This window comes from Apium graveolens, chromosome 1, assembly GCF_009905375.1.
Source record: "Apium graveolens cultivar Ventura chromosome 1, ASM990537v1, whole genome shotgun sequence".
NCBI classification, from domain to species: domain Eukaryota; kingdom Viridiplantae; phylum Streptophyta; class Magnoliopsida; order Apiales; family Apiaceae; genus Apium; species Apium graveolens.
In genome coordinates, this window is record NC_133647.1 from 134101405 (window position 1) to 134129394 (window position 27990).

Sequence of the window (27990 nt, forward strand, 5' to 3'; positions counted from 1 at the left end):
ATGAAAATAGGTAAAATAGATTGTTAGGAAGTTAGGATGTTGTGTTTAATGTCTCTAAATTACATGATACCATGAAAATAGGCTTGATTGTATTTTAGAGAAGCCTTTAATACTCGAGAGAAGTTATTGGTATTTTATAGATTACCTATTCATTTATCAGAAAACAAGTACGTTAGTTTTAGAACAGGTACAACACTATCTGAAGTTGTTCAACAAGCTGATAGTAAAAGGACAAAACTTGAGGCTTGGTTCGAAGCTAATAAAGAATTTCCAACTGCTCAAGATTTTACGTATGCTGAATTTCCTACGCATTTTACGTGGCTACCCCGAGAGTGTAAATGGAGACCTCGCCAAAGAGGTGATGTAGTTGGCAGATTAACAGAAGTACATGCTACTTGCGGTGATTTGTTGTATCTCCGCATGTTACTGATGCGGAGAAAAGGCGCTACTTCATTTGACGAGCTAGGGACGGTTAAAGGTCATGTTTTGGAAAGTTTCAAGGAAGAATGTGCTACTCTGGGGCTTCTTCAGAATAACAATCATTGGCATGAAGCAATGGTCGAGAATTATCACTCATCTCTTGCGAAATAGCTCCGTGAAATGTTTGTTAATATTTTGGCATATTGCTCAATCTTTGATCCGCTGTATTTATGGAATGCTCAGTGGAAATGTATGTTTGACGATATCATCCTGCTAAAGCGTAAAGAATGTCAGAATGGAAATTTAAAACTCCAAGATTGTGACATTCAAAATTTTGCTCTTGCAGGTAGGACTATAATTAAAATTGGCTGTCATTCTTAATAATTACACATATGTCCACTCTGTAGTCAATTTATTTTTGTCTTATTAAGAGGATCAAGCATCGATAGTGTCCATATTTATCCATTTTGAATATATAACAAAAATAAATACGTTAAACTATTTTATATTTATTCTTGCAGAAATTGAAAAACTTTTGAACGATATTGGAAAGAGCTTAAAATATTTCCCGACAATGCCCTATCCTCCAGAAGTCTTTCTTTACAACAGTGGAAATGGTTTAATAGTTGAAGAAACAGGTTACAATATAGAGCAAATAAAAAAGCAGCATGATGAAAATTATTTAAAGTTGAATAAAGAGCAAAAGGACGTGTACGAGGCTGTTATCGAAAGTGTAAATTCTAACAAAGGCGGACAGTTTTTTGTCTATGGAAGTAGCGGATGTGGGAAAACATTTTTTTGGCAGACACTTCTCTTTCGCCTTCGTTCTGAGCGTAAAATTGTTTTTCCAGTAGCCTCATTGGAAATTGCAGTTGTTTTGCAAGATGGTGGTAGGACGGCTCATTCATGCTTTCATATACCTATCATTCTAGATCAATGCTCGGTAGCTGGAATAAAGCATGGTACTGATCTTGCTAAATTATTACAGAATACAAGTTTAATCATTTGGGACGAAGCACCTATGCAGCATCAACATGGTATTGAGAGTGTTGATAAATGTTTAAGAGATATTATGGCTCCTATTGATCCCAGTAGATCGTCAATAGGAGCCATAATATCTCTTAAACATTTATCAACACTCTCAATACCATGCCGATGCTGCATAGGTGCTTCGTCCCAAATGATTAAACTTGAAAGTTTAATCATTTGGGACGAAGCACCTATGCAGCATCGGCATGGTATTGAGAGTGTTGATAAATGTTTAAGAGATATTATGGCTCCTATTGATCCCAGTAGATCGTCAAGGCCATTTGGTGGAATAACTGTTGTATTTGGTGGAAATTATCGTCAAACAATACAGGTTATCCCAAAAGCTTCCCGTGGAAATACAGTTGGATCAACACTGAATCGATCAAGCTGTGGGATTTTCGTAAAGTCTACACCTTACGTCAGAACATGAGACTTCATTCGAGTAATTCAGATGAGCTCAATAAGATAATTGTTGAATTTGCTAAATGGTAGCTTGCCATTGGCGATGGCAAGGTCCATAGCATTACTGAGAACCCTGAAGATGATGGTTTGATAGATTTTGAAATTTCAGAGCAATCTATTGTTCGTGGAACAGATAATCCAATCCAATCTTTATTTGACATAACCTATCTAGATTTTCTATCGAACATGTCTTCTTACGATTATCTTAGATCCAGAGCAATCCTTACTCCTACAAATAGTCTTATGGATGATATAAATGACTTTGTGACTGAGAAAATTCCAGGTAAAACTCAAACCTATTCCAGTCAGTATTTCATAGATGAAAATGGAGGGGAGGATAATGATTTTGATACTGCCTTTCCAGTAGAATACCTGAATTCAATTAACATGCCGTGTTTGCCAAAGCATGAGTTACATATTACGCTTGGTTGTACCGTGATGTTATTGCGGAATTTAAATCAGATTCTTTATTTATGTAATAGTACACGAATGATAGTCACTGCATGCAAAAAAATTCTATAAAATATGAGATTCTTTGCGGTTCCAATGTTGGATCAAAAACCTTATACCGAGAATTGACATGGTTCCAACTGATACCAAATGGCCATTTGAATTTAAAAGAACTCAGTTTCCCTTGCAACTCTGTTTTTCCATGACCATTAACAACAGCCAAGGACAGTCCATCGATACCGTTGGATTGTATTTACCGATATCAGTTGTGACGGCCTCAACCCCGGGGTCAGGAGTTGACGTCATCCACAACACAACAAGTAACATAATAAAATTCATTTCACTGATAAAACATAATCACGGTGATAGGGATAAATAAATCCTGATTACATAATTAAATATTACAGTTTGGGCTGCAAGGCCCAATAAGAAGATGTATGACATTCAGACCAGAAAGGTTAACATGTTGATCAGGCCTGATGGACCAGATCAAGCCTGATGGAACAAAGAAGGCCCAAAAACCCTGATTATTTATTAATTATTTAATTTCATAATTAATAAATAAGGGAGAAAAACAGCTATTAAGATAAGTCCTAGTGAGGATATAAATCCTTGTAGATTGGCCTCCAAGGAACCTCATGGGATAAGGAATCAGCTTCCTACTCCCTAGGACGCCTAAGTCTATCCTAATTCAGAGACTTGACCACCAAGTCTCCTATACCAAGTCCAATTCATGGACTCCCACATCTATATAAGGGGTCTCACCCCACAAATCAGAACTACATTTTTTGGCTTGATTCTCTAATTCACAGAGATACGTAGGCATCTCGTAAAGGCAGAGTTAAGCTACGAAACACGAGAGCAGCCATTAAAGGCCTTGAGCTCCCGTACCTTAGTAATAAATACAGGAATTATATATATTAGTTTTTTATCCAGAACATTTGGCGCCGTCTGTGGGAAAGCACAACAACAACTATGGTGAGAACACGGAGAACAATTAGAGCTCTGGAAGAAGGAACACCATCGGAGACAACCCAAGTGATTTCATCAACCTTGGAGATACCTCCCCACTCAACTTATGCATCTAATCAAGCGGAAGCCCAGATAGGGGCAACTCAACCTCAGCCACAAGGGACGGCTCCCCCGACTATTCAAGGTACGAATCCTCAAATTCAACAAGTACATATACCTGTGAATTCTCGACCCGTCGGGTATGAATATTCAACTGTTGTTACTACTAACCCCACTTATGGGATGCCACTTTACCCCGAGGTTGGAGGAAGTGGATATGCTGGGCGAAGTGAAGCACGAGGGTAATCGCCCCCTATATACGAGGGTTGGCTCCTATCCCCGAGGATCAGGAATTTTCTGGTCCTTGTTCTTGAACAATTGATAAGGTGTCATGCATCTTGCTTGATTAATCAGAGAGATGTTCTGAGTGTAGCATGCAGTGTTTACAGCTTCAGCCCAGAAATAAGTTGGTAATTTTGATTCTTCAAGCATTGTCCTTGTAGCTTCAATAAGAGATCTATTTTTTCTTTCCACTACTCCATTCTGTTGTGGAGTCCTTGCTGCTGAAAACTCATGCAAGATCCCATTTTCCTCACAAAATACTCTCATGACATAGTTCTTGAACTCAGTTCCATTGTCAGTCCTGATTCTTCTAACTTTGAAATCAGGATGATTGTTAACTTGCCTTATGTGATTGATGATGATTTCACTAGCCTCATCTTTGGACTTTAGGAAATAGGTCCAAGAGAACTTTGAGAAATCATCTACAATTACTAGGCAAAATCTTTTCTTTGAAATTGACAATACATTGACTGGTCCAAACAAATCCATGTGAAGCAGTTGCAGAGGCTCTTCAATTGCTGAATCGAGTTTCTTCTTGAATGATGCTTTAATCTGCTTCCCTTTTTGGCAGGCATCACACAGTCCATCCTTGGTAAACTCCACCAGATGAATACCTCTAACTAGCTATTTCTTTACCAGCTCATTCATGGTCTTGAAGTTCAAATGGGATAGCTTCATGTGCCATAGCCAACTTTCATCTTGACTTGCTTTACTAAGAAGACAAGTTACAGATTCTGCTTTAGTTGAGTTGAAGTCAGCTAGGTACACATTTCCTCTTCTCACACCAGTAAGAACCACTTTGTTGTTTTGATTATTAATCACAACACAGGTTTCTTTGTTGAAGGTTACTGAGTTGCCTTTGTCACAAAGCTGGCTGATACTCAACAGATTGTGTTTGAGACCATCCACTAAGGCAACCTCTTCAATGATGACATTGTCCTTTGAAATCAAGCCATATCCCACAGTATAACCTTTGCTATCATCTCCAAAAGTGATACTTGGGCCATCTCTCTCTTCAAACTCTGTGAGCAGGGTAGAATCACCAGTCATGTGTCTTGAACAACCACTATCCAAGTACCAAAGATTCCTTCTGTTTCCCTGCACACATCAAAATCAAATCAAGTTGATTTTGGTACCCAAGTTTCCTTGGGTCCTGCCTTGTTAGCTTTCTTCTTCTGTTTCTTAGGTCTTAACTCATTTAACTTGGGAATTTCATATTCTTCTTTAGTCATTTGGGTTGGGCCTTTGAAACCACTAGATGCAACAGAATTATCATGCATGTTATGGCTAACAGGAAATGGCATGCTTGGTGCAAACATGTTATTCCAGTAAGGCATGCTAAATGGCATTTGAGGCATATTGTATGCAGCATAATATGGATTAGGTGCAAATGGCATATTAGCAAACTGTGCATTCATGTTCTGTGTAGGCATAGCATTAACAGGCATGGGAGGCATGGCATTCATGTTAGAGAATTGAGGCTGAACAGACATAGGAGTAGGCATGGCAGATTTGCAATTAACAGACAAATGATTTACACTACCACACTTGACACAGATTTTTCTAGGAGGATATTTGTCAGGTGTGTAGTTATTGTGTTTGTTAATCCCTACTTTACCATTCCTATTGTTTTTCTTTTTAGTCTCTGTTTTTACCTCTATCTTCTCAAGTCTGTCACTTAACTGTTTGACAGTCATGTGACCAACATTAGCCTTCTTCCCTTTCTTGGCTTGACTTGACTCTCCTGAAACAAAGTTCTTGGAAACAGACCCATACTTATCATTTAGCTTGGTAAATTTGGCTTTGCTAATGGTTTGCTTACAGCCCACGGATGAGGATTTTTATCATTCGACGGATAACACTTTTTGTTATCCGACGGATAGTCCTCATCATCCGTCGAGCCTGCATCTGTCAGCAACCCATCTACCAAAATAGGTTCTAGTTTCTCCTTATTCTTTTTCCAGGCTTCATCACAAAAAGACTCAATTCCTTGAACCTTGGTGATTTGAGCATGAACATCTCTGGATGTTTTCCATGCTTTAATCACCTCTTGTTCACGATCGAGCTGCTTCTTTAAAATTTCTTCCTTTTTCAAGGACTCAGTTAATTCCTCCTTGGCAATTCTACACTCAATTTTTAGTTTCTCAAACTCAACAAACTGAGACTCAAGCACATTATTCCTCTCACTCAAAAATAAGTTGTTTTCTTTGATTTTAGCATTTTCTTTAGTGAGGGACTTAAGTGTAACACGCAAATGATACAATTCTGTAGACATGTCATTTATTACATCATTACACTCAGCTTTAGATAAATGTGCAAGGTTTGTAGTGATTACCTGATTGCTTGAGGAACTTGTCTCTGTATCATCAGACTTGGCCATAAGGGCTAGATTGACATAGCTGACATCTTCATCTTCATCCAAGCCATCAGCTGCCCAGTCATTCTCTTGTGTGATAAAAGCCCTTTCCTTTTGTTTGAGTAGATCAAAGTATTTTTGCTTGTAATCTACAGACTCAAATCTTTTCTTACTGGAATATGACTTTTTACACTCATTTGCAAAATGCCCTGCCAAGCCACATTTGAAACACTTGAATTTTGATTTATCCACCATGTTTCTATTTGGCTTGGCAGCTCCAAAGTTCTTCTTGAACTTGAGCTTGGTAAATCTTCTTGAAAGGAATGCTAGGTGCTCATCAATGTCCTCCATGTCATTTTGGCTCAATGAATCTTCATTTTCTGCAGCTAGCCCTTTACCCTTGCTTTCACAGGCCTTTGAAGTTGATTTCACAGCTTCCATCTTCACTTCCTTCTCCTTTTCCAGATCAGCAACTAGTGCAATGGATCCTCCTTTCTTCTTTCCTCTCTCCATTCTTTCATCCTGCTCTATTTCAAGCTCATAGGTCTTCAGAATGCCATACAGTCTCTCCAAAGTAAACTCCTTATAATCTTGTGAGTTTCTCAATGAGACTGTCATTGGTTTCCATTCCTTTGGAAGAGATCTGAGAAATTTCAGATTGGAGTCTTTAGTCTGATAGACTCTTCCATGCAATTTAAGAGCATTTAGTAGCTTTTGGAATCTACTAAAAATGTCAGTGAGTGACTCACTTTCTTCATTGTGAAAATGCTCATATTGCTGAATCAGGAGCTGCATTTTATTTTCTCTTACCTGCTCAGTACCATCACAGATTATCTGTATTGTGTCCCAAACTTCCTTGGCAGTCTTGCAGTTGATAATGTTATCAAACATGTCTGCATCAACACCATTGAACAGAATGTTCATGACCTTTTTATCTTTCCTGACTTGTTCAATATCAGGATCAGACCATTCATGCCTTGGCTTTGGAACAGATGGTTCATTTCCTGTTGCAGCTCTCATTGGAACATGAGGGCCTCTTTCTATGCAGTCCACATAGGCCTCATCTTGAGAAAGCATATGAAGATGCATATTTACCTTCCAATGATGGTAATTATCTTTATCAAGAAAAGGAATCTTGATTCCAACATCTTTCTTGTTCATCTTGCTGAATTGTTTTGATCTTTAAACTCTTTGTAGATTAAGAGCTTGCTCTGATACCAATTGTTAGTCCCTTAACAATATAGCAAGAATTACAGAAGGGGGGTTGAATGGAATTCTTGAACCTTTTTCTTGAAATAAAAATATTCAACTCGATTATGGATATATTTGTTTTGATTAGCACAATGCGGAATGTAAACTTGAATGAATCAAAACATAAGTAATTAAAAACAAGAGTCTTTAAAAACTTTCTGGTGGATTTAAACAATTCCACTAGAGATATATTTAATATATCGAGAGGACTCTGTGTGCAGAAATGCTCACAGCTGCTTACAAAATAGAACTGCTGAGAATACAGAAAATGCTAAAGATTGTGCTTACAAAGATTTCTCTGTTTGTATATTTCTCAGCTATCTCAGTTATTTTTCTATTTGCTACTCTCTTGGTTTATATATTACCAAGATTACAAAGTCAAAAGAACTGAACAAATATAAAATCTAACAGTCTTGATCTTTGCTGCTTTTCGTCCTCTATTACCCAGTTAATGGGCTTCCACGGTGTGTTTGTATCCAACTCGACGGCTGTGTGTCAGCTTTCACTGTTAACTGATGTTTAAATCTTGATATGATCATCCGTCGACTTTCAGATCATCCGTCGATGACTTAATTGATCATCCGTCGACTGCTATGTTAAACATCCGTTGATAGTCATTTGATCATCCGTCGAAGCTTTGTTAATCATCCGTCGGTAGCTATTTTGGCACTTGACTTTATTTCACTTATACAGAATTACAAGACATTGCTTATGTACAGTTAATCAACCTATTCTGCATATCTAGTTAAAGTCAACATGACTTATATGCTACTACAGATTCTATACAAAGGTGCATACATCACTGTGCTACAAACTTATTATTACATAAGCTACTCACTCGATGGATAATAAGTTAATCATCCGTCGGGACTATAATGAGTTATCCCTCGAGACTAAAACCCTTATCTATCGAGTGCTACATTATTTCACTAATTAAAATCTACTTAGACATTTTGTTTAAGTGATCATCAAGTACACAACATATTCACAACAGATACAACCAGATCAAAATGCATAAGGATGACATTCCAAAGGTATCATTCATCACTGACTTTGGTGTTTATTGTTATCTTGTTATGGCATTTGGTCTTAAGAATGCAGGAGCCACCTATCAAAGGTTGGTAAATAAAATTTTTAAGGACCTTATTGGTAAGACTATGGAAGTCTATGTTGATGACATGTTAGTCAAGAGTCTAGCAAAGACTGATCATATAACCCATTTGAGGGAAGCTTTTGAGGTTCTGAGGTACCATAAGATGATATTAAACCCTACAAAATGTGCTTTCGGAGTAGGATCTGGAAAATTTTTGGGATTGATGGTCTCCAAGAGGGGGATAGAGGCTAACCCCGATAAAATAAAGGCAATTCTAGACATGGAACCACCAAAAACCATCAAGGATGTTCAGAAGCTCACAGGAAAGGTTGTTGTGCTAGGACGATTCATCTCCAAGTCAGGAGACAAGTGCCTGTCATTCTTCAAGTCACTAAAGAACATCAAGGACTTTGTATGGAATGAGGAAAACCAGAAGGCATTCGAAGAGTTAAAGAAATATATGGCTCAGGCCCCGTTGTTGGCCAAACCATCTTTGAATGAAGTTTTATTCTTGTACTTGGCTGTTTCAGAGAGCGCCTTGAGCGCGGTGTTGGTTAAGGAGGAGCTGAAAGTCCAGAAACCCGTATATTATGTCAGCAAAATTCTGCATGGTGCTGAATTGAATTATTCAACTATTGAGAAATTTGCTCTAGCCTTGGTAATGGCTTTGAGAAAACTGTGTCCTTACTTTCAGGCTCATCAGATTGAGGTGCTAACAAATCAGCCATTGAGAAATATCATTCACAGTCCCAAGGCAAGTGGGAGATTGATTAAGTGGGCAATAGAGCTGGGAGAGTTCGATCTCAAGTATAAGCCGCGAACGGCAATAAAAGCCCAGGCGCTAGCTGACTTCGTGGTGGAATGTACCATACCCAACCAAGAAGTCGGGGAGCAGGAAGATACCGTACCGCAAGATAAGGGAGTCGATAATGGGGACAAGGAGAAGAATGATAAGGAGAAAGAGTATTGGGTTCTCTATTTTGATGGAGCATCAAAAACAAACTCCAGTGGAACAGGATTGGTATTGCAAAGCCCTGATGGGTTCTTAATTGAGTATGCTATGAAGCTAGACTTCCCAACCACAAACAATAAGGCAGAATATGAAGCCCTGATAGCTGGCCTTGGCCTAGCTGGGACATTTAGAGTCAAAAACCTAAAGGTCCGTGGAGACTCGAAACTGATCATATCCCAAGTAAAGGGAGAATTTGAGGCAAGGGATGATACGATGGCTAAGTATGTCCGCCTAGTAAGGGCTGTGATGACCCAATTTAATGAATGCCATGTTGAACACATTCCAAGGGAAGAAAATGCTAAGGCAGATGCGTTATCAAAGTTTGCTTCATCTAAGATAGAAGAAAGTTCAGGAAGTGTGTACTTCCGTGTTTTGAAGACACGAAGCATAGATGTTAAGCTTGTGGCTCCCATAGGCCTGGGGACGTCATGGATTGATCCCATCAAGGCTCACATTCAAACCGATTGGTTGCCAAGTGATGCAACTGAAGCACGGAAGTTAACTGTTCGAGCACTAAGGTACTCTTTGATAGATGGGATTCTATATAAAAGATCTTTCGTGGTTCCTTACTTGAGGTGTCTCAGGCCCGATGAGGCACGCTTGGCTCTTGAGGAAGTGCATGAAGGTATTTGTGGGCAACACTTGGGGGGCAGGGCCTTGGCTAATAAGATAACCCGTTTAGGCTTCTATTGGCCAGAAATGATGGTTGATGCCAAAGAATATGTGAAGAAGTGTGATCGCTATCAGAAGCATGCACCAGTTGTTAGACAACCCCCCGAGATGCTGACCTCTATCAACTCGCCTATTCCCTTTGCTATGTGGGGGATGGATATTCTAGGGCCTTTCCCCATGGCCACGACATAAAGAAAGTTCCTGATTGTAGCCATTGATTATTTCACCAAATGGATTGAAGCCAAACCTTTGGCCAAGATCACAACTAAGCAGGTTGCACAATTCCTGTGGGAAAATATTATGTGCCGGTATGGAATTTCCCGTATCCTAGTCACTGAAAATGGAATGCAGTTTAACAACGAGGAATTTAAGAAGTATTGTGAAGAAAATGAAATTGAGTTACGGTTCACCTCTGTGGTTCACCCGCAAGCCAATGGGCAAGCGGAGGTAGCAAATCGAATAATCTTGGATGGACTAAAGAAGAGGATCGAGAAATCAAGAAATAATTGGGTGGATGAGATACTTCCAATATTATGGGCCTATAGGACTACCTGTAGAGTCACTACTGGAGCAACCCCCTTCATGTTGGCATATGGGGTAGAAGCAGTTGTTCCCGTGGAGATTTCACATTTTTCTCCAAGGATTCAGGCTTTCAATGTTGAGGAAAATGAGGAAGGGCAAAGGTTGGCTCTGGACTTAATCGATGAAGTGCGAGATGGGGCACATGTAAAGATAGCAGAGTATCAGAAGAAGGCTTCATTCTACTACAACCTAAGGGTTAAAGAAAGGTTCTTTAAACAAGGTGACCTAGTCTTGAGGAAGATAGAAGCTTCTGGGGTAGGACAGAAAGGGAAGCTTGCCCCGAATTGGGAAGGCCGTACAAAGTCAAGAGCGTTCAAGGTAGAGGAACCTACAAGCTGGAGACAATGGATGGTTTTGAAGTCCCAAGAACTTGGCATGCACAAAACCTGAAGGTTTACTATGTGTAGGGCAATTGAATACGATTCTCACTTGTCTGGATGACAAGTAGGTTGAAAAGCACCTTGAAGCTTTGCTTGCATAGGATTTTATATTCCAGTAGAATTTACATTGTCAAGTTATTATTGTTAAGGGTCGAACCCATATTATGTAAGCTTTTGAAAAACCAGACTTCAAATTGATGAGTTCGAAATTATTTCAACCTATGGATGTTTGAGTTGTGATAGTACTTGTGTGGCCAATTAGTTCAAGTTTAAATGCATATTAAAGTATCGGAAAGATAATGGAGAAAGATGCGAATAAGGAAAGTAGCATATAAAATAACCCCGGAGGGTAATAAAGTTTTGATACAAACAAAAGTCCAGACATAAGTTAAGGATAAAATTATAAAATGAAAAAACTACTCCTCCATGCGGGAGCCTTTATTCTCTTGCTCCTTATCAGCACCTTCAGCATCCTTCGCAGGAGAAGCGGGAGGAGAAGCAGTGTTAGGATCCAAGATGCGATCATCTGGCTGAGGGGAGTTGAAGAGGGCATCTATGTTGTCCTCCGTCTCAGCCTGCTCGAGACTTATAAAGTCCTTAGGGTCGACTAAGCTCGGGTGCCTCTCAGAAACCGCCTTTACGGCCGCATCCCATCCCTGAGTAAACTGTAGGGAATAAAGACCCTCATCATGAATCTCCATGAGATTCTTAAACTTGTCAGAATCCATGTAGTCATCAATGAGCTTATCCTTATCGCTCCTAAGTTTCACCAGCTCGGAATGAGCCTTAGCCAGCTCCTCCTTCTTCGTGTCCAGCTTCTTCTCCAGGACCTTGGCTCTCTCCTCCCATTTCTTCATCTCCTTCTCAAACCCATCAGAGTTACCCTTCCAGGACCTAGCCTAATGGAGGGCCGCCTGGAAGTAGGTGTTATTCTGTAAAGAAATATGAGTTAACACAAGTTCGTTGAAATACGAGAAAGTTGGGATTCAAAGAAAAGAGAAAAAAGAAAGTTACCGCAGCTTGGGCTTGAGAACCCAGAAGCTCAATAGTCTCGATGTCACTCCCCGTAAAAATGTCAGTAAAATCGTGGGGAGTGATGGAATGGTACGACCAATCCTTAGCATGTTTGGTGGATCCAACCACCGTATCGCTCCTCCTGAAGCCCCAGTTAGGCCTGAAGGAATGTGCCTTAAGTGGAGGATCCACATCGACCCCCAGCTCGACCACCGGGACATGTGGCTTAAGGAAAGAAGGACCGTCAGGCTTGCTCCTGGGGTCCCTGTTCAGCTTGGCCCTCTTCTGGCGGCCAGATTCCCCTTCCTTGGGCCTGTTGACGTTGTTGATGGCCTCGCAAGCTGAAAGAAAAAGATAAAAGGAATATTAAATTGCAGGAGATAAAATGTTACAGTTAAAGGGAAGGAAAAATAGCTATCCAGTTATAAATTTACCCTTATCACTGGCCTGAGAGAGACCAACTTTCTTCAAGGAAAACTCCTCTAAGAGGGTCCAGGTGTCTGTTTTCCCATCATCTGAAATTAAGGCTTGATAGGCCACCTCCTCCTCATCAGATAACCTGATGCTACTTGGACTTCCTTCTGACACTTTGCAAAAGGGCCTACGGAAGAGTGTGGCCCAATCACCCCCGGCCCAGGTCAGCTTAACGAACTCATCCTTCCATTTGGGGTTGTTCTCAACTATGGAATTACTATCAAAGATATGGGGGATTTTGGGCCGTTGACGAATTAAAACCTAACCCGGTTGACTCATGGAGCTATTATAGAATTGGAAAACTTTCCTAAAGACAGCTACGGAAAGAGGAAAATTGTTTCTAAGACAAAGGACCATAAAACAGATAATGTTCCTCCAAGCGTTAGGAGGGAGTTGACAAGGGTTGATTTGTACATTAGCGAGTAATCGAGGAATAAATTCATGAAATGGGAACCTAAGACCCGCGGTCAGGGCTCCTCGATAAATAAACAAGGTATCCCCCTCTCAGTTACATGTCCTATCCCCAGAGGCGGCTGGAGTAATCCTAAGGTGGGGTGGAAGTCTGTACAGGGTGTTCATGGACTCGATTCTACCATCTAACTCATGAAAGGTGTTACCATGGTTATACGAATCTAACTCAGATAGAGAGGGATATTCATCACCTCTAGAGTTAATCATGTCAATTAGGGAAGTATACGGAGATTGAATTTGAATGTTTGTACCTCTCTTAGAAATATTCATCTTCTGCAAACGAGCCAAGTCACGATCCGCCATTGATATGCTTCGGTTGAATGCTCGAAACCCAGAAAAACTTGAGAAAGGTGGAGCTGCGGTGGCTGAGGTCGCCGGAAATCGCCTTCTCAAAGGGAGAACTCTAGAGAGAATTGTGAGAGAAAGTATGAGAAATGTGAAGTGAAATGAGGATTCTCACTTCACACTACACTTATATAAGCGAAAAGCTCGGAATACGAGGCATTTTTAGGCCCATGTAGCCAGGCCCAATCTAAAAAAGCCCATCTACAAGAAGTATCAGGAAAAATCTAGAAGCTCCCATGGAAAATGAAGGGTCAAAAATCGACCAGAATTTTAAGATGTTTCGATCAGAGTCCTGAGCGACAAAGAAGAAAATCCTGATCGATATTTCATTCGATCAAAAGGGAAGAAATCTATTGAATTCGATCAAAATCCTGATCGACACAAAAATAATCCTGATCGATATTCCATTCGATCACAAGGGAAGAAATCCATTGAATTCGATCAGAGTCCTGATCGACACAAAACCGAATCCAGATCGATACTCCATTCGATCAAAACGGTAGAAAGCCACCTAGTTCGATTAGGATCCTGATAGAAATCGATTAGGAATCCTGGTCGATTCCGCCCAGATCCTGGTCGAAAGTTCAGCCGACTAGAATGTCACTTTGAAGGATAGTTCGATCAGAATCCTGATCGAAATCGATCAGGAGTTCTGATCGATTCTGCATGGATCGTGGTCGAAGATCCAATCGACCAGAGTGTTACTTTCTGAGCTAGTTCGATCAGGATCCTGATCGAAATCGGTCAGGAATCCTGATCGATTTTGTATACATCCTGATCGATTTTAAGACCGGAAAATTGAGGAAAATTCCAGAAAAATAAGGAAATTCCTTAAAATATTTTTCTGAAAAATGTTGGTATTTTCAGAAATTAGGGAAAAATCCAGAAAATTAAGGATAAATCCCGGAAAATTAGGGAAAAATCCAGAAAATTAAGGATAAATCCCGGAAAATTAGGGAAAAATCTAGAAAATTAAGGATAAACCCTAGAAAATTAAGGATAAATCCTAGAAAATAAGGGAAAAACCCAGAAAATTAGGGAAAATCCTGGAATTAAGGGAAAAATTCCTGGAAATTAAGATTATTCCTGAATAAAAGGAAAAATCGTTATAAACGTGTAGGTTGCTCCATACTTTACACAAAAAACGAAACCCTGTAAGGGAATAAATGAACAAAACTTTCGCGAAATCTTATACGATTTCCCAAAAGTAGGCGGGCAAATGATAGGGATAAATAAATCTTGATTACATAATTAAATATTACAGTTTGGGCTGCAAGGCCCAATAAGAAGATGTATGACATTCAGACCAGAAAGGTTAACATGTTGATCAGGCCTGATGGACCAGATCAGGCCTGATGGAACAAAGAAGGCCCAAAAACCCTGATTATTTATTAATTACGAAATTAATAAATAAGGGAGAAAAATAGCTATTAAGATAAGTCCTAGTGAGGATATAAATCCTTGTAGATTGGCATCCAAGGAACCTCATGGGATAAGGAATTAGCTTCCTACTCTCTAGGACTCCTAAGTCTATCCTAATTCAGAGACTTGACCACCAAGTCTCCTATACCAAGTCCAATTCAAGGACTCCCACATCTATATAAGGGGTCTCACCCCACAAATCAGAACTACGTTTTTTGGCTTAATTCTCTAATTCACAGAGATACGTAGGCATCTCGTAAAGACAGAGTTAAGCTACGAAACACGAGAGCAGCCATTAAAGGCCTTGAGCTCCCGTACCTTAGTAATAAATACAGGAATTATATATATTAGTTTTTTATCCATAACACACGACCCCTCTTACCAAGATCTTTTCCAGATTTAAGTATAACTTAGGTCATCATAACAGTAAAACTAACTCATTACAACCACCTTGACAATACCATCTTAATACACCAACTCAACAGACCATTTCTGTTCTACCACAACTATCTCAGAGGAGCCTGACACGGAATGAACTAGAACTATGCCCCGACTACCACTGAAGAATCTCCTAGGCATCTGCAATACATATATAAAACATTTTGCAAGGGTGAGCAATCAATTGCTCAGCAGTACCACTAGATTAATAATAAGCAAAAACAATTTATGCTAAATATTTATAGGAACAGAAATCATAACTCGTTTATAAAACAAGTAAACATGTGAAAACCGATGAAACTGATGAACTGTTGAAAACTGGATCTCAATAGCTAGCATGCTCTATAAAACATTTCATTAACTGTGTTGTGCAAATACCAGAGTCAAATTTTAACATGCTACTTTCATTTCCAAAACTTTCGTCCCATCGCAGGACCCATAACCATTTTTCCCGTTACGGGGACCCAAAATCATTTGTTCCGTTACGGGAACCATAAAACTTGTCCCATCACAGGACGTATAAAACTTGTTCCTCTCCGGGAACCTCAAAATCACTTGCTCAGATATAAAAGTATTGGATGATCCCTGGTGAGACAGCTGATCATGCTATCTCTATAGGCTAACTCTATCTTGGCTATCCTATGAAACTTGTTCCGGAACTCAGAGACTAGCTAGGTCTCTGTCATGCTGGGCTGGTGGTTATAATAGGGTGCGTAACCACTTCGCCTCTTACGCTATCTTCCAGGCCGTTACGGGCCTCCTGCGCACACTCATCCAATTATCTGATCATTTTTATCCAGTTTTCCAAATCACTTACCTATCTCTTGTCAAAACAATTATATCACAGCACACTTTCCAAAACATTTTCATTTTATTCAAACTTTAGAGATAGGCATTTTCAGAAGTTACTTTTTCCCCAAAACACAAGTTAACAAAAAAATTTGAAACTCAGGGGATACGTAACTTAAATCATTCTGTTCCAGTACGTAATTTAAATCAAAAATTATTCATATATATTGAACCGTAAAAGATTTGTTTAGGGGTAATTGCCTTGTAGAGCTTTACAAATATTACCGATTGACCTTGAGCCGACACGAATGCTCAGGCTTTATCTCCTAACCACTAGATCACCCTGGATTCGACTTCAACACTCAGTTCCTTCGATTGGAACCATACTAAGCTCGTTTACTGTCCACTAGGCTATCCTTAGACCAACGTCAACTCTTGGGCCTTCCGACTAGAACCTACAGAGTCGAAATACCCTAATTTAGACATTCGATTATGCTTGACATATCCTCGCTAACAATCTACCCGAACGTTAACAAAACCCGACTCGCAACATACTCAATATTATAATACACTTATCAATTAGGGTTCACATTCTCGAAAATCGGTTTGTTGTTCGTTTTCATAAAATACGTATACTCATCATTGCACGAAGTTATGGTTATTGGTTTTGGTAAAACATTTCATCACAAAATACAATCAGGTTCCGCATAAAATATTTATATATATTTATACATATTCGTTCGACGTCCCGATTATTGCCAGCTACACTCTCGTATTTCCGTAGTTCGATTTCCCGGAAATCGGGCAGCACCTCCTTTGATTATCGGACTACCCGTCGAAACATTTCGACGCCACAATCAACAAATAACCCAATCAATCATTATCCAATCCAAACCAATCACACAATCCAACATCCGCCATCACAATTCAATTAACGATATAACTTTTAAAGTAACTAATCATTTTTGTTTCGAAAAAATAAATTTACAAACTAATTTAATATTTAAAAAATTTAAAATTTTAGGACTAAGATAACGATCATCACGGTCCACCGTCGGCTCGCCGAGGCTCATCGCCGACGGCGGTAAAAATTCGCGGGTACTCGTATATTTCGGGTCTCCATCGCGAACCTTCACCGATTAGTTAATACACAATTATCACATAATTTCATCACGAATAGGCTGTAAAATCAGAAATAATAAATAATAAAAAAAAAAACCACAGCAACACACGCATACACGCGCTGTTGACACCGGAAAACAATCGACCATATCCGGAAACAGGAGGCAGAATCGGAAAAATAGAGCAGAGCACACAGCAATACCCTCAACTGGGATACACACACACCTGTGTGTATATGTTTACCAATAATCACGACTGAACCATAGCCAAATAGTCGGAACATAACAGATCACCGGAGAAATACAAACCAGCGGCGGAGTCACCGGAAAGAGAAGGAAAACGGCGGCGAATCGAGAGAAATAAGAGAGGGATTGAGGGAACAGACGAGAGAGAGAGTAGAGATTGATTTGTACCCCCAAATCAATTTATTTCTGTAATGATTCTTATGAGTTCAGTCGAAAAAAATCAAGAAGCTGCCACGCAATTGAAAAAAACTGATACGTGTCTTTTTTTTTATAAAAATTGGACACGTGTCATGATATCCCCGGGAACTGAATTCTGACTCGTTCTTTTAATATAATTGAATCAAGGTGCGCCTGGAACTTCATAAAACAAATTCCCAAAATACTTTTAAAATTCTCAAAATAACTAAAAGTTAATAAAATACAAATTTCGTAATTAAATATGAATTTTCAATTGCATAATATACTCTAATTTTACAATTTAGCGGATAAACGCACAGATGGTTTTAATCTGAAAATTTCCCAAACTAATTTTAAAATTCTCAGAATAATTCAAACTTATATAAATATGAGTTTCATAATATTTGGAGAATCCTGGAATTAAATATGGATTTTACAAATAATTATAATCAGAAAATCATATATGGTTAAATAATTAGTGAAATATTGATTTCTCAATTTTAAAAACTCCTAAAAATAATTAATAAAATTATGAAGCCATAAAATGATTTTAGAGATTACCCAAGTATTTATGGAAATAAATCTTGAATAAAATCACCTTTAAATATAAAAGTGAAACAACACATCTTCACAACGAATTACACAATTGATACTCGAACACCAACGATCACACATAATTAACAACAAAATAATATCCAACTGACAGCACCCATACACATATTTTAAATATTTACTTATTCAATAATTGCACATTTAAATAATAAAAATGTACGAGTCGTTATATCCTTCCCCCTACAAAAATTATGTCCTCGGAATCTGATTTAACTAAACAAGTGAGGATATTTGTCAAGCATATCTGACTGTAACTTCTAAGTAGACTCTTCTACTTGAGGATTCATTCAAAGCATGCTCACTATAGACATGAACTCGATCCTAAGGACTCATTCTTAATGATCTAGAATTTGGATCGATCATTCCTCACAGAACAATTTAGGATGAGAGCTCATTGGCTCCTAATCAATGACTTGGTTTGATTTAGGGACATATCGCTTTACATTGTCACGTAAAATACATCATAAATTTGTTGCAACTGCTGCAGCAACACTAACTCATGAGCAACTTTATCCATCCCGAGCTGCTTCAACTCTTTTCCAAAACAACACCACTACGGCATTGGTGCGCTGAATTGACTCAGGACCTGACAACATTTCTACTCCCACTTTTTCTCAATAGAGGGGAACCCACATTTATGTCCATACGGGCTTTGTAAAGTAGCATTCCCCCACTAGAATGATAACTTGGCCCTTCATCTACGGATGATAGATGGTACTCACGTTCAACTTAATTTCCAAACATTTGAACACTTCTTACTCATTTCCATCCATTAAGACAGGAAAATAATTTCATATCTTCACTTCTTCTCACTTTTAGGTATTTAAACTTCACATTCCACTCTTTCCAATTCTTTTGTTAACTCCTCAGTGATCTTAATCACATTCAATCCTTTCCTTATGTGTAGGGCATCTGTCACTACACCGACTTTGCTTAGGTGATCTTTGATGAAACAATCAGTATCCCTTGTTTATCTCAGCAACAATTCATTCTGGAAAATTTAGCATATAGTTTCTTCCCTTCTAATCTTCATAGGGAAAATCTTTGAGCATTCTACACAGACTTTCTTAATCTTTAAATAGCTGAGGATGTTATCAATAAATACAATTCGCTTATCCAAGTACTCCTTATACACCATGTTCCTCAATTCCCTATAGACAATGGATACACTTGCTACCTTATATAATATCACCAGAACTTACAATGCTCATAACTCATTCTAATCGCCATCTTTGATACGTCCTCAGGCTGGATCTTAAGTCAATCCCCGAGAAATAACACACTCCTTGAATTAGGCCACCTAAATAATCAATTTTTAATAGGGTTACTTATTTTTATTCGTCATTTTGTTAAACTCCCGATAAACAGTACACAATCTCATAAGTTCATTTCTCTTCTCTCATGGCATCACTGGTGCGCCCCACGGGGATATATCTGGTATGATCACCTTTTTTCTAATAACTTCTCTAAGTACTCCATTCCCATTGGCCGCTGGAAAGACTCCAGGGCATTCATTTATTACCTGAACTTCTTCCAGCTTAGGTACTTTCTTCTTCGTATCTCTACATATGGTGGATCTACCTTATATTCCTGGCTTATTAACTCTTTTTCTCGCATGTTCGGAAGAACCTCTTATTTTGCTCCTGCCCCTAGAAACTTACCTTACTATTGGCTTTCGTACACTTTACAGTTCTCTTCTTCTGAAAATCAACTTTTGTCTTATGACATGACAACCAATCAGTTACTAAAATCACATCGAACTCTTTTAACTCGAAGGGTGTCAGCTTAGATGAAAAGAATACTCATGGATTCTAATTGAAAGTTAAGACATAAGTAATTCACTGAAAATCCATAATGGTTGGCCACTTTTATGGTTAAGGGCTCGACTAAGTCTCCTAATATCAAATTCGTTTTACTCATACATTTCTTTGGTATAAAAGGCTTCGACGCTTTTGAATCAAATAAAACCTTAAAATGTATGGAGTGGAGAGAAAATGCACCTGCAACTATGTCTGATTCCTAGGCGTTCGATCTCTTAATCACTGTAAAAGTTCTGCTTCTAGTTGTGCTGGATGCTGTCCCTTGGGATATAGTACCTTGAGTAACCGTTCCACAACTCCTCGCAATATGCTCAACCTTCCCACAATTGTAACAAGTAACTCCTGGATTTTCTGGATTGCACTCCAACGCATAATGACCCTTATGACCACATGTGACACATTGAACGTTCTTTGTTTCTAGATCTGAAAATCATATCAGAAATCGACTTACTCTAATTGGAACCGACTTCTATCTAACTGACCATTAGCTGGTAAAATTAACCAATTCTTGCTTTTATTTGACCAATTGGAATATCAACAGAAATGCCAATAACACACAATGGTATACGTTGTATCTTTAAAAGTAGGGTATTTTCCAAAAATTTGGGCAGCATTTCCTCTATATTATTGACTACCAGTCGGACTCAAGCCGACACCAATAATCAATCAATAACCATATCAATCCATCACCATCAACCAAACCATCAACCAAACCACCAACAAGTATACTAACCAACTTCCATCACTCAACTCCACAATTCACAACACTGTGACACACCACATACTAATAACCATATGTATCACTAATCAACACAACAAAAAAATGGGGTTGGCTATTTCAGCCACAACTACCAAAAAAAACAACCTCACAAACCTGGTCATACTTAAGGAACTCTGAATCCTGGTGGACATACTAGTCCAAATTTCAACTACCATACTTCTAAAGGCGGTTCCCTATCATTTGCCATAGACTCGAAAACCACTGAATTAACTTTTCCAAGACGAAAACCTTCTCCAATGGATCGTCAATCCTTTATGCTATCGTTATTCTAAAATAACAATCGGATACATTACTTTTACTTCTCCTAACGGTCAACTCTTCGTTTACTTTCCATAACTAGGACTGTCTGACCACAGAGGTTACCGAAGGAAATTCATTGCCATAAAATGCCAAATAAAATTTTGAAATCAAGGTAATCCATTCTGAAAGAAAAGCGAAGAAGATGCGGATATGACTGAGAGCAACCATACAGGTACGTAAGATGGCCAGTCCTAGTACCATACAGTTTACAACACATAATTTGGTGGCGTCCTACTAGACCCTTTATCACACAGACAAATAGTCATATCATATGTATTGTTTTCCCCAATCAACCAATAGAACCTCTGAGGAAAAATATGAGGGTTCAAGGTATAAACCACAGTACTGATCTACATTCACTATGAGACTCGACTGTCATTGTAGCCGCTGATTATTACCATTCCACTTAAACTTTCACGGTCAGACTCGCTTCCTCAAGAAGGGAAACTAAGAACCTCTACCAAACATTTCCAGTGATACCTATATACAAGGGAGACTTACTACAAGCTAGGGCAGTTCCAGCCAATCCTCAATAGACATCAAGGTTACACCTCCAAAACCCTTGACTAAACTCATAGACTCGCTCCTCTGGTTGACTTACTGACTCACATCTATATATAAACCTTCTTGCACTCTTTTGACTCTATTCCTTACCTAAATCAGGGACTCAAACCTTTAGCTCTGATAACAACTGTGACGGCCTCAACCCCGGGGTCAGGAGTTGACATCATCCACAATACAACAAGTAACATAATAAAATTCATTTCACTTATAAAACATAATCACGACCCCTCTTACCAAGATCTTTTATAGGTTTAAATATAACTTATATCATCATAACAGTAAAACTAACTCATTACAACCACCTTGTCAATACCATCTTAACACACCAACTCAACAGACCATTTCTGGTCTGACACAACTACCTCAGAGGAGCTTGACATGGAAGGAACTAGAACTCTGCCCCGACTACCACGGAAGAATCTCCTAGGCATCTGCAATACATATATAAAACATTTTGCAAGGGTGAGCAATCAATTGCTCAGCAGTACCACTATATGAATAATAAGCAAAAATAATTTATACTAAATATTTATAGGAACAGAAATCATAACTCGTTTATAAAACAAGTAAACATGTGAAAACCGATGAAACTGATGAACTGTTGAAAACTGGATCTCAATAGCTAGCATGCTCTATAAAACATTTCATTAACTGTGTTGTGCAAATACCAGAGTCAAATTTTAACATGTTACTTTCATTTCCAAAACTTTCATCCCATCGCAGGACCCATAAAACCATTTGTCCCGTTACGGGGACCCAAAATCATTTGTTCCGTTACGGGAACCATAAAACTTGTCCCATCACAAGACCTATAAAACTTGTTCCTCTCCGGGAACCTCAAAATCACTTGCTCAGATATAAAAGTATTGGATGATCCCTGGTGAGACAGCTAATCAGGCTATCTCTATAGGATAACTTTATCTTGGCTATCCTATGAAACTTGTTTCGGAACTCAGAGACTAGCTAGGTCCCTGTCATGCTGGACTGGTGGTTATAATAGGGTGCGCAACCACTTCGCCTCTTACGCTATCTTCCAGGCCGTTACGGGCCTCCTGCGCACACTCATCCAATTATCTGATCATTTTTATCCAGTTTTCCAAATCACTTACCTATCTCTTGTCAAAACAATTATATCACAGCACACTTTCCAAAACATTTTTATTTTATTCAAAATTTAGAGATAGGCATTTTCAGAAGTTACTTTTTCCCCAAAACACAAGTTAACAAAATAATTTGAAACCCAGGGGATACGTAACTTAAATCGTTATGTTCCAGTATGTAATTTAAATCAACAATTATTCATATATACTGAACCGTAAAAGATTTGTTCAGGGGTACTTGCCTTGCAGAGCTTTACAAATATTACCGATTGACCTTGAGCCGACACGAACGCTCAGGCTTTATCGCCTAACCACTAGATCACCCTGGATTCGACTTCAACACTCAGGTACTTCGATTGGAACCTTATTGAGCTCGTCGACTGTCCACTAGGCTATCCTTAGACCAACGCCAACTCTAGGGCCTTCCGACTAGAACCTACAGAGTCGAAATACCCTAATTTAGACATTCGATTATGCTTGACATATCCTCGCTAACAATCTACCCGAACGTTAACAAAACCCGACTCGTAAAATACTCAATATTATAATACACTTATCAATTAGGGTTCACATTCTCGAAAATCGGTTTGGTGTTCATTTTCAGAAAATATGTATACTCATCATTGCACGAAGTTATGGTTATTAGTTTTGGAAAAACATTTCATCACAACATACAATCAGGTTCCGCATAAAATATTTATATATATTTATACATATTTGTTCGACGTCCTGATAATTGCCAGCTACGCTCCTGTATTTTCGTAGTTCGATTTCCCGGAAATCGGGAAGCACCTCCTTTGGTTATCGGACTACCCGTCGAAACAATTCGACGCCACAATCAACAAATAACCCAATCAATCATAATCCAATCCAAACCAATCACACAATCCAACATCCACCATCACAATTCAATTAACGATATGACCTTTAAAGTAACTAATCATTTTTGTTTCGAAAAAATAATTTTACAAACTAATTTAATATTTAAAAATTTTAAAATTTTAGGACTCAGATAACGATCATCACGGTCCACCGTCGGCTCGCCGAGGCTCATCACCGACGGCGGTAAAAATTCGCGGGTACCCGTATATTTCGGGTCTCCATCGCGAACCTTCACCGATTAATTAATACGCAATTATCATATAATTTCTTCACAAATAGGCTGTAAAATCAGAAATAATAAATAATAATAATAATTAAAAAAAACCACAGCAACACACGCATGCACGCGCTGTTGACACCAGAAAATAATCGACCACAGCCGGAAACAGGAGGCAGAATCGGAAAAACAGAGCAGAGCACACAGCAATACCCTGAACTGGGATACACACACACCTGTGTGTATATGTTTACCAATAATCACGACTGGACCATAACCAAATAGCCGGAACAGAACAGATCACCGGAGAAATAGGAACCAGCGGCGGAGTCACCGGAAAGAGATGGAAAACAGCGGTGAATCGAGAGAAATAAGAGAGGGAGAGAGGGCACAGACGAGAGAGAGAGTAGATATTGATTTGTACCCCCAAATCAATTTGTTTCTGTAATGATTCTTATGAGTTCAGTCGAAAAAAATCAAGCAGCTGCCACGCAATTGTAAAAAAACTGATACGTGTCTTTTTTTATAAAAATTGGACACGTGTCATGATATCCCTGGGAACTGAATTCTCACTCGTTCTTTTAATATAAATGAATCAAGGTGCGCCTGGAAATTCATAAAACAAATTCCTAAAATACTTTTGAAATTCTCAAAATAACTAAAAGTTAATAAAATACAAATTTCGTAATTAAATATGAATTTCTCAATTGCACAATATACTCGGATTTTACAATTTAGTGGATAAACGCACAGATGATTTTAATCTGAAAATTTTCCAAACTAATTTTAAAATTCTCAGAATAATTTAAACTTAAATAAATATGAGTTTCATAATTTTTGAAGAATCCTGGAATTAAATACGTATTTTACAAATAATTACAATCAGAAAATCATATATGGCTAAATAATTGGTGAAATATTAATTTCCCAATTTTAAAAACTCCTAAAAATAATTAATAAAATTATGAAGCCATAAAATGATTTTAGAGATAACCCAAGTATTTATGGAAATAAATCCTGAATAAAATCACCTTTAAATATAAAAGTGAAACAACACAACTTCACAACGAATTACACAATTGATACTTGAACACCAACGATCACACATAATTAACAACAAAATAATATCCAACTGACAGCACCCATACACATATATTAAATATTTACTTATTCAATAATCGCACATTTAAATAATAAAAATGTACGAGTCGTTATATCAGTGTTCTCGCACGGTCAACTTTATGTAGTTGTTTCAAGAGTTACTTCTCCAAAATGACTTCATATTATGATATTAGATGATACTGGATGTTATTCAAATGTTACGTCTAATGTTGTATACGAGGAAGTATTCTATAATTTACTAAAGCTTGACGATATTTGATTTTATTTGAAAAAAACTTTGGGTTTTCCTTGTCTATACTGATTATTTGTCCACAAAATTAACGTTTGATTTGACCTGATATAATCTATGTCCATATCTGTTAACATTTTTAACAACTTTGATGTGTATGAAGTTACCTAAACAGATGTAACTCCTTCCATTACGATGTTTCCATTTTCAAGTTGACGTCAATAACAACTTTAATTTGTATGAAGTTACCTAAGCAGATGTAATTTCTTACATTATGATATTGACATTTTGAACTTATCCATATATGGAATAATGTCAATTAGATATCTAGTATATAGTTTTCTTCTGTTTCATCAAGAAGATTTGTATATATCCATTTTTCTTTAACGAACTTTCATTGGTCATCATGATCAACAGTATCATTTGTGTATTCATATAACATGATTATTCGAATTTAGTTTTGTAAAAATAACGAGATATAATACATAATTAATTGATATCTGTTGGAAATCTTTCTAATTTTAACAAAAATCAAACATTAAATGTATTTCAGTTTATAATCTTTGTGTTCATACACGTTCATATTCCCTCCATTACTCATAATCAACATATATAAAACCATAATATATTGAACACTTAACCAGTCAATACCTCAATATCACCAACAATGTCTGAGGGTGAGTATGATATTTATGTTTGAATTTCATTTTTTGATGTTAATTTTAAGTGTATCAGTAGTACCAATTACATGTCATAATCGATAACAAATACAAAGATGACTTACATATCATCTCCGATTTGTTTGCCGTACAGGAGATAATTTCCGTTTTCTATCATCTCTTGATCATACAACAAGTAACTGGTAGGTTAAAGTACATATGATTAGAGTTTGGCGTACCTTTGGTAATATGGAAAATAGTACAAAAGGATTAAATTTGATTCTTCTTGATAAAAATGTAAGATCTAAATTTATGAAAATATATTGATTAAAAAGATGATTCTTTACACATTTTAGTCTTAGTTGTGACAATCTTAATATCTCAGAATGTATGGTTGCATGCTTTTATCCCTTTGGAGTTACTGAGTTTATTTTCCCAAACTTTTGCCGAAGGGAATATATACGAAATAGTACACTTTCGATGCGTCCGAGCTTTGAAAACAGCAAGTGAAAATTCCTCACCGATGAAAATATATTTTTCACAGTCAACTATAGTAAAACATGTCATTGGTGATGATTGAACTATTCCATTACAGAAGTATGATTTTTTGAGTTTGCAAAACTTTACTAATAAATTTGAAATTAATTATTCTCATGATGATTATGATGACTCTCCTCTTGCCGCATCAGGAATGTCACCAATGATATTCGCAAGATAAAATTTGTTTAAAGTAAATTGATATTTTCATACACATGTTTTGTACAGGCAATGAAATACATTTATAATTATTAAATTTTTAAAAGACTTTTTTTGTATTTTAGATATAATTGGAGTTGTTTACCAAGAGATCCACTCTAGCACAATACAGACGTTTTATGGCGAAACCAAATGCCTGAATTTCTATGTTGGTGATGGCATATCCAAAGTTGAAGTAAATGTGTAAATTTTATTTACATTTGTTGTAATGTTATGAATGTCCAATTTACCTCCTATACAGCGAGCGGAGGATATTCCTATACCTGATATTTTAAATGAGATTTTTTATAAAGAACTAACTGTTAGTATTGAGATTAATGAGGCCAATGTCACTGAGGACATCAATTTGTATGAGGCTGTGGATTTGTTAGATTTCTTTTCCGCAAGCTCATCCATTGCAGATTATTCTCCTGTTCCAAAATGTCCATCCTTTGACAAAGTTGTTGTGAGTATTTTTTCTACAAACAAGGTATAGTTAATAACTAAAATTGTTACAGACTAAGTTGTTTTTCAATCCCAATTATATTTTAGGACAAAGAATCATGTTCTTATTCCCAAGGAACTCACAATGAGATTTACAAAAGGGGGGTTGAATGTAAATCTCAAAACTTTTTCAAGTTTTGAGCAGTTTCAAAAGCTGAGTGTATGATGAACAAATGTGTGTGAATTGCTTTGAGCAGGTGCAGACAGATGTATATTCAAGACACAAATGTAAATAACACAAAGGCTTTAAAAACTTTTATGGTGGATTTGTTGTTCCACCAGAGATGTTTATTTCAGAAAATCTGTGATACAAAGAATTGTTCACAGCTGTTTCCTAGTACAAACTAGATAATTTTCTCTCTATATTTTTCTAAACAGCTCTGGAAAATTCACATCTAATTACTAGCTGCAACTTGGTTTATATATCACCAAGTTTTCAAATGAAGACAAAGATAAAAATACAATCATAAAATAGTTCTTCACATGTTTCTTCTCCATTTCTCTATCCAATGCAATCTAAGATAATCTGTGAATCTTTGAATACTTCCTTGTTTGCACCAGAATGGAAATGCTGCTTTTTCTTGATTCCTCCAAGAGCCTACCACATTCTAATTGTCTCTGTCAACCCATGTGCCTCTGTCAACTTATGAATTGTCACTATTAACTGTTATGGAACTGAGCATCCGTTGAAGCTTTCATCCGTTGATGGCTTTATCCGTTGATGCTTTAGTGACATCCGTTGATGCTTTAATAGTTGAAGTTTTATCCGTTGATGCACTCATCCGTTGATGGATGTTATCCGTTGAAGCTTTAGAGACATCCGTTGAAGCTTTATTTCTCATCCGTTGAAGGCCTTTAATCTATCAGTTGATACTACTTCATTTATACAAAATTACAAGGCATGAAAT

At 37.6% G+C, this 27990-nt stretch overlaps 1 protein-coding gene across 1 annotated transcript; it reads left to right on the top strand.

Moving 5' to 3' along the window:
• Window positions 1-27074, top strand: LOC141706735 (uncharacterized). Its single transcript, XM_074509555.1, has 7 exons — window positions 1-10; window positions 161-558; window positions 664-766; window positions 942-1849; window positions 1942-2194; window positions 26665-26774; window positions 26841-27074. The coding sequence occupies exons 1-7, from the start codon at window positions 1-3 to the stop codon at window positions 27072-27074; spliced, it is 2016 nt and encodes a 671-aa protein (XP_074365656.1).
• Window positions 27075-27990: the final 916 nt, after the last annotated feature.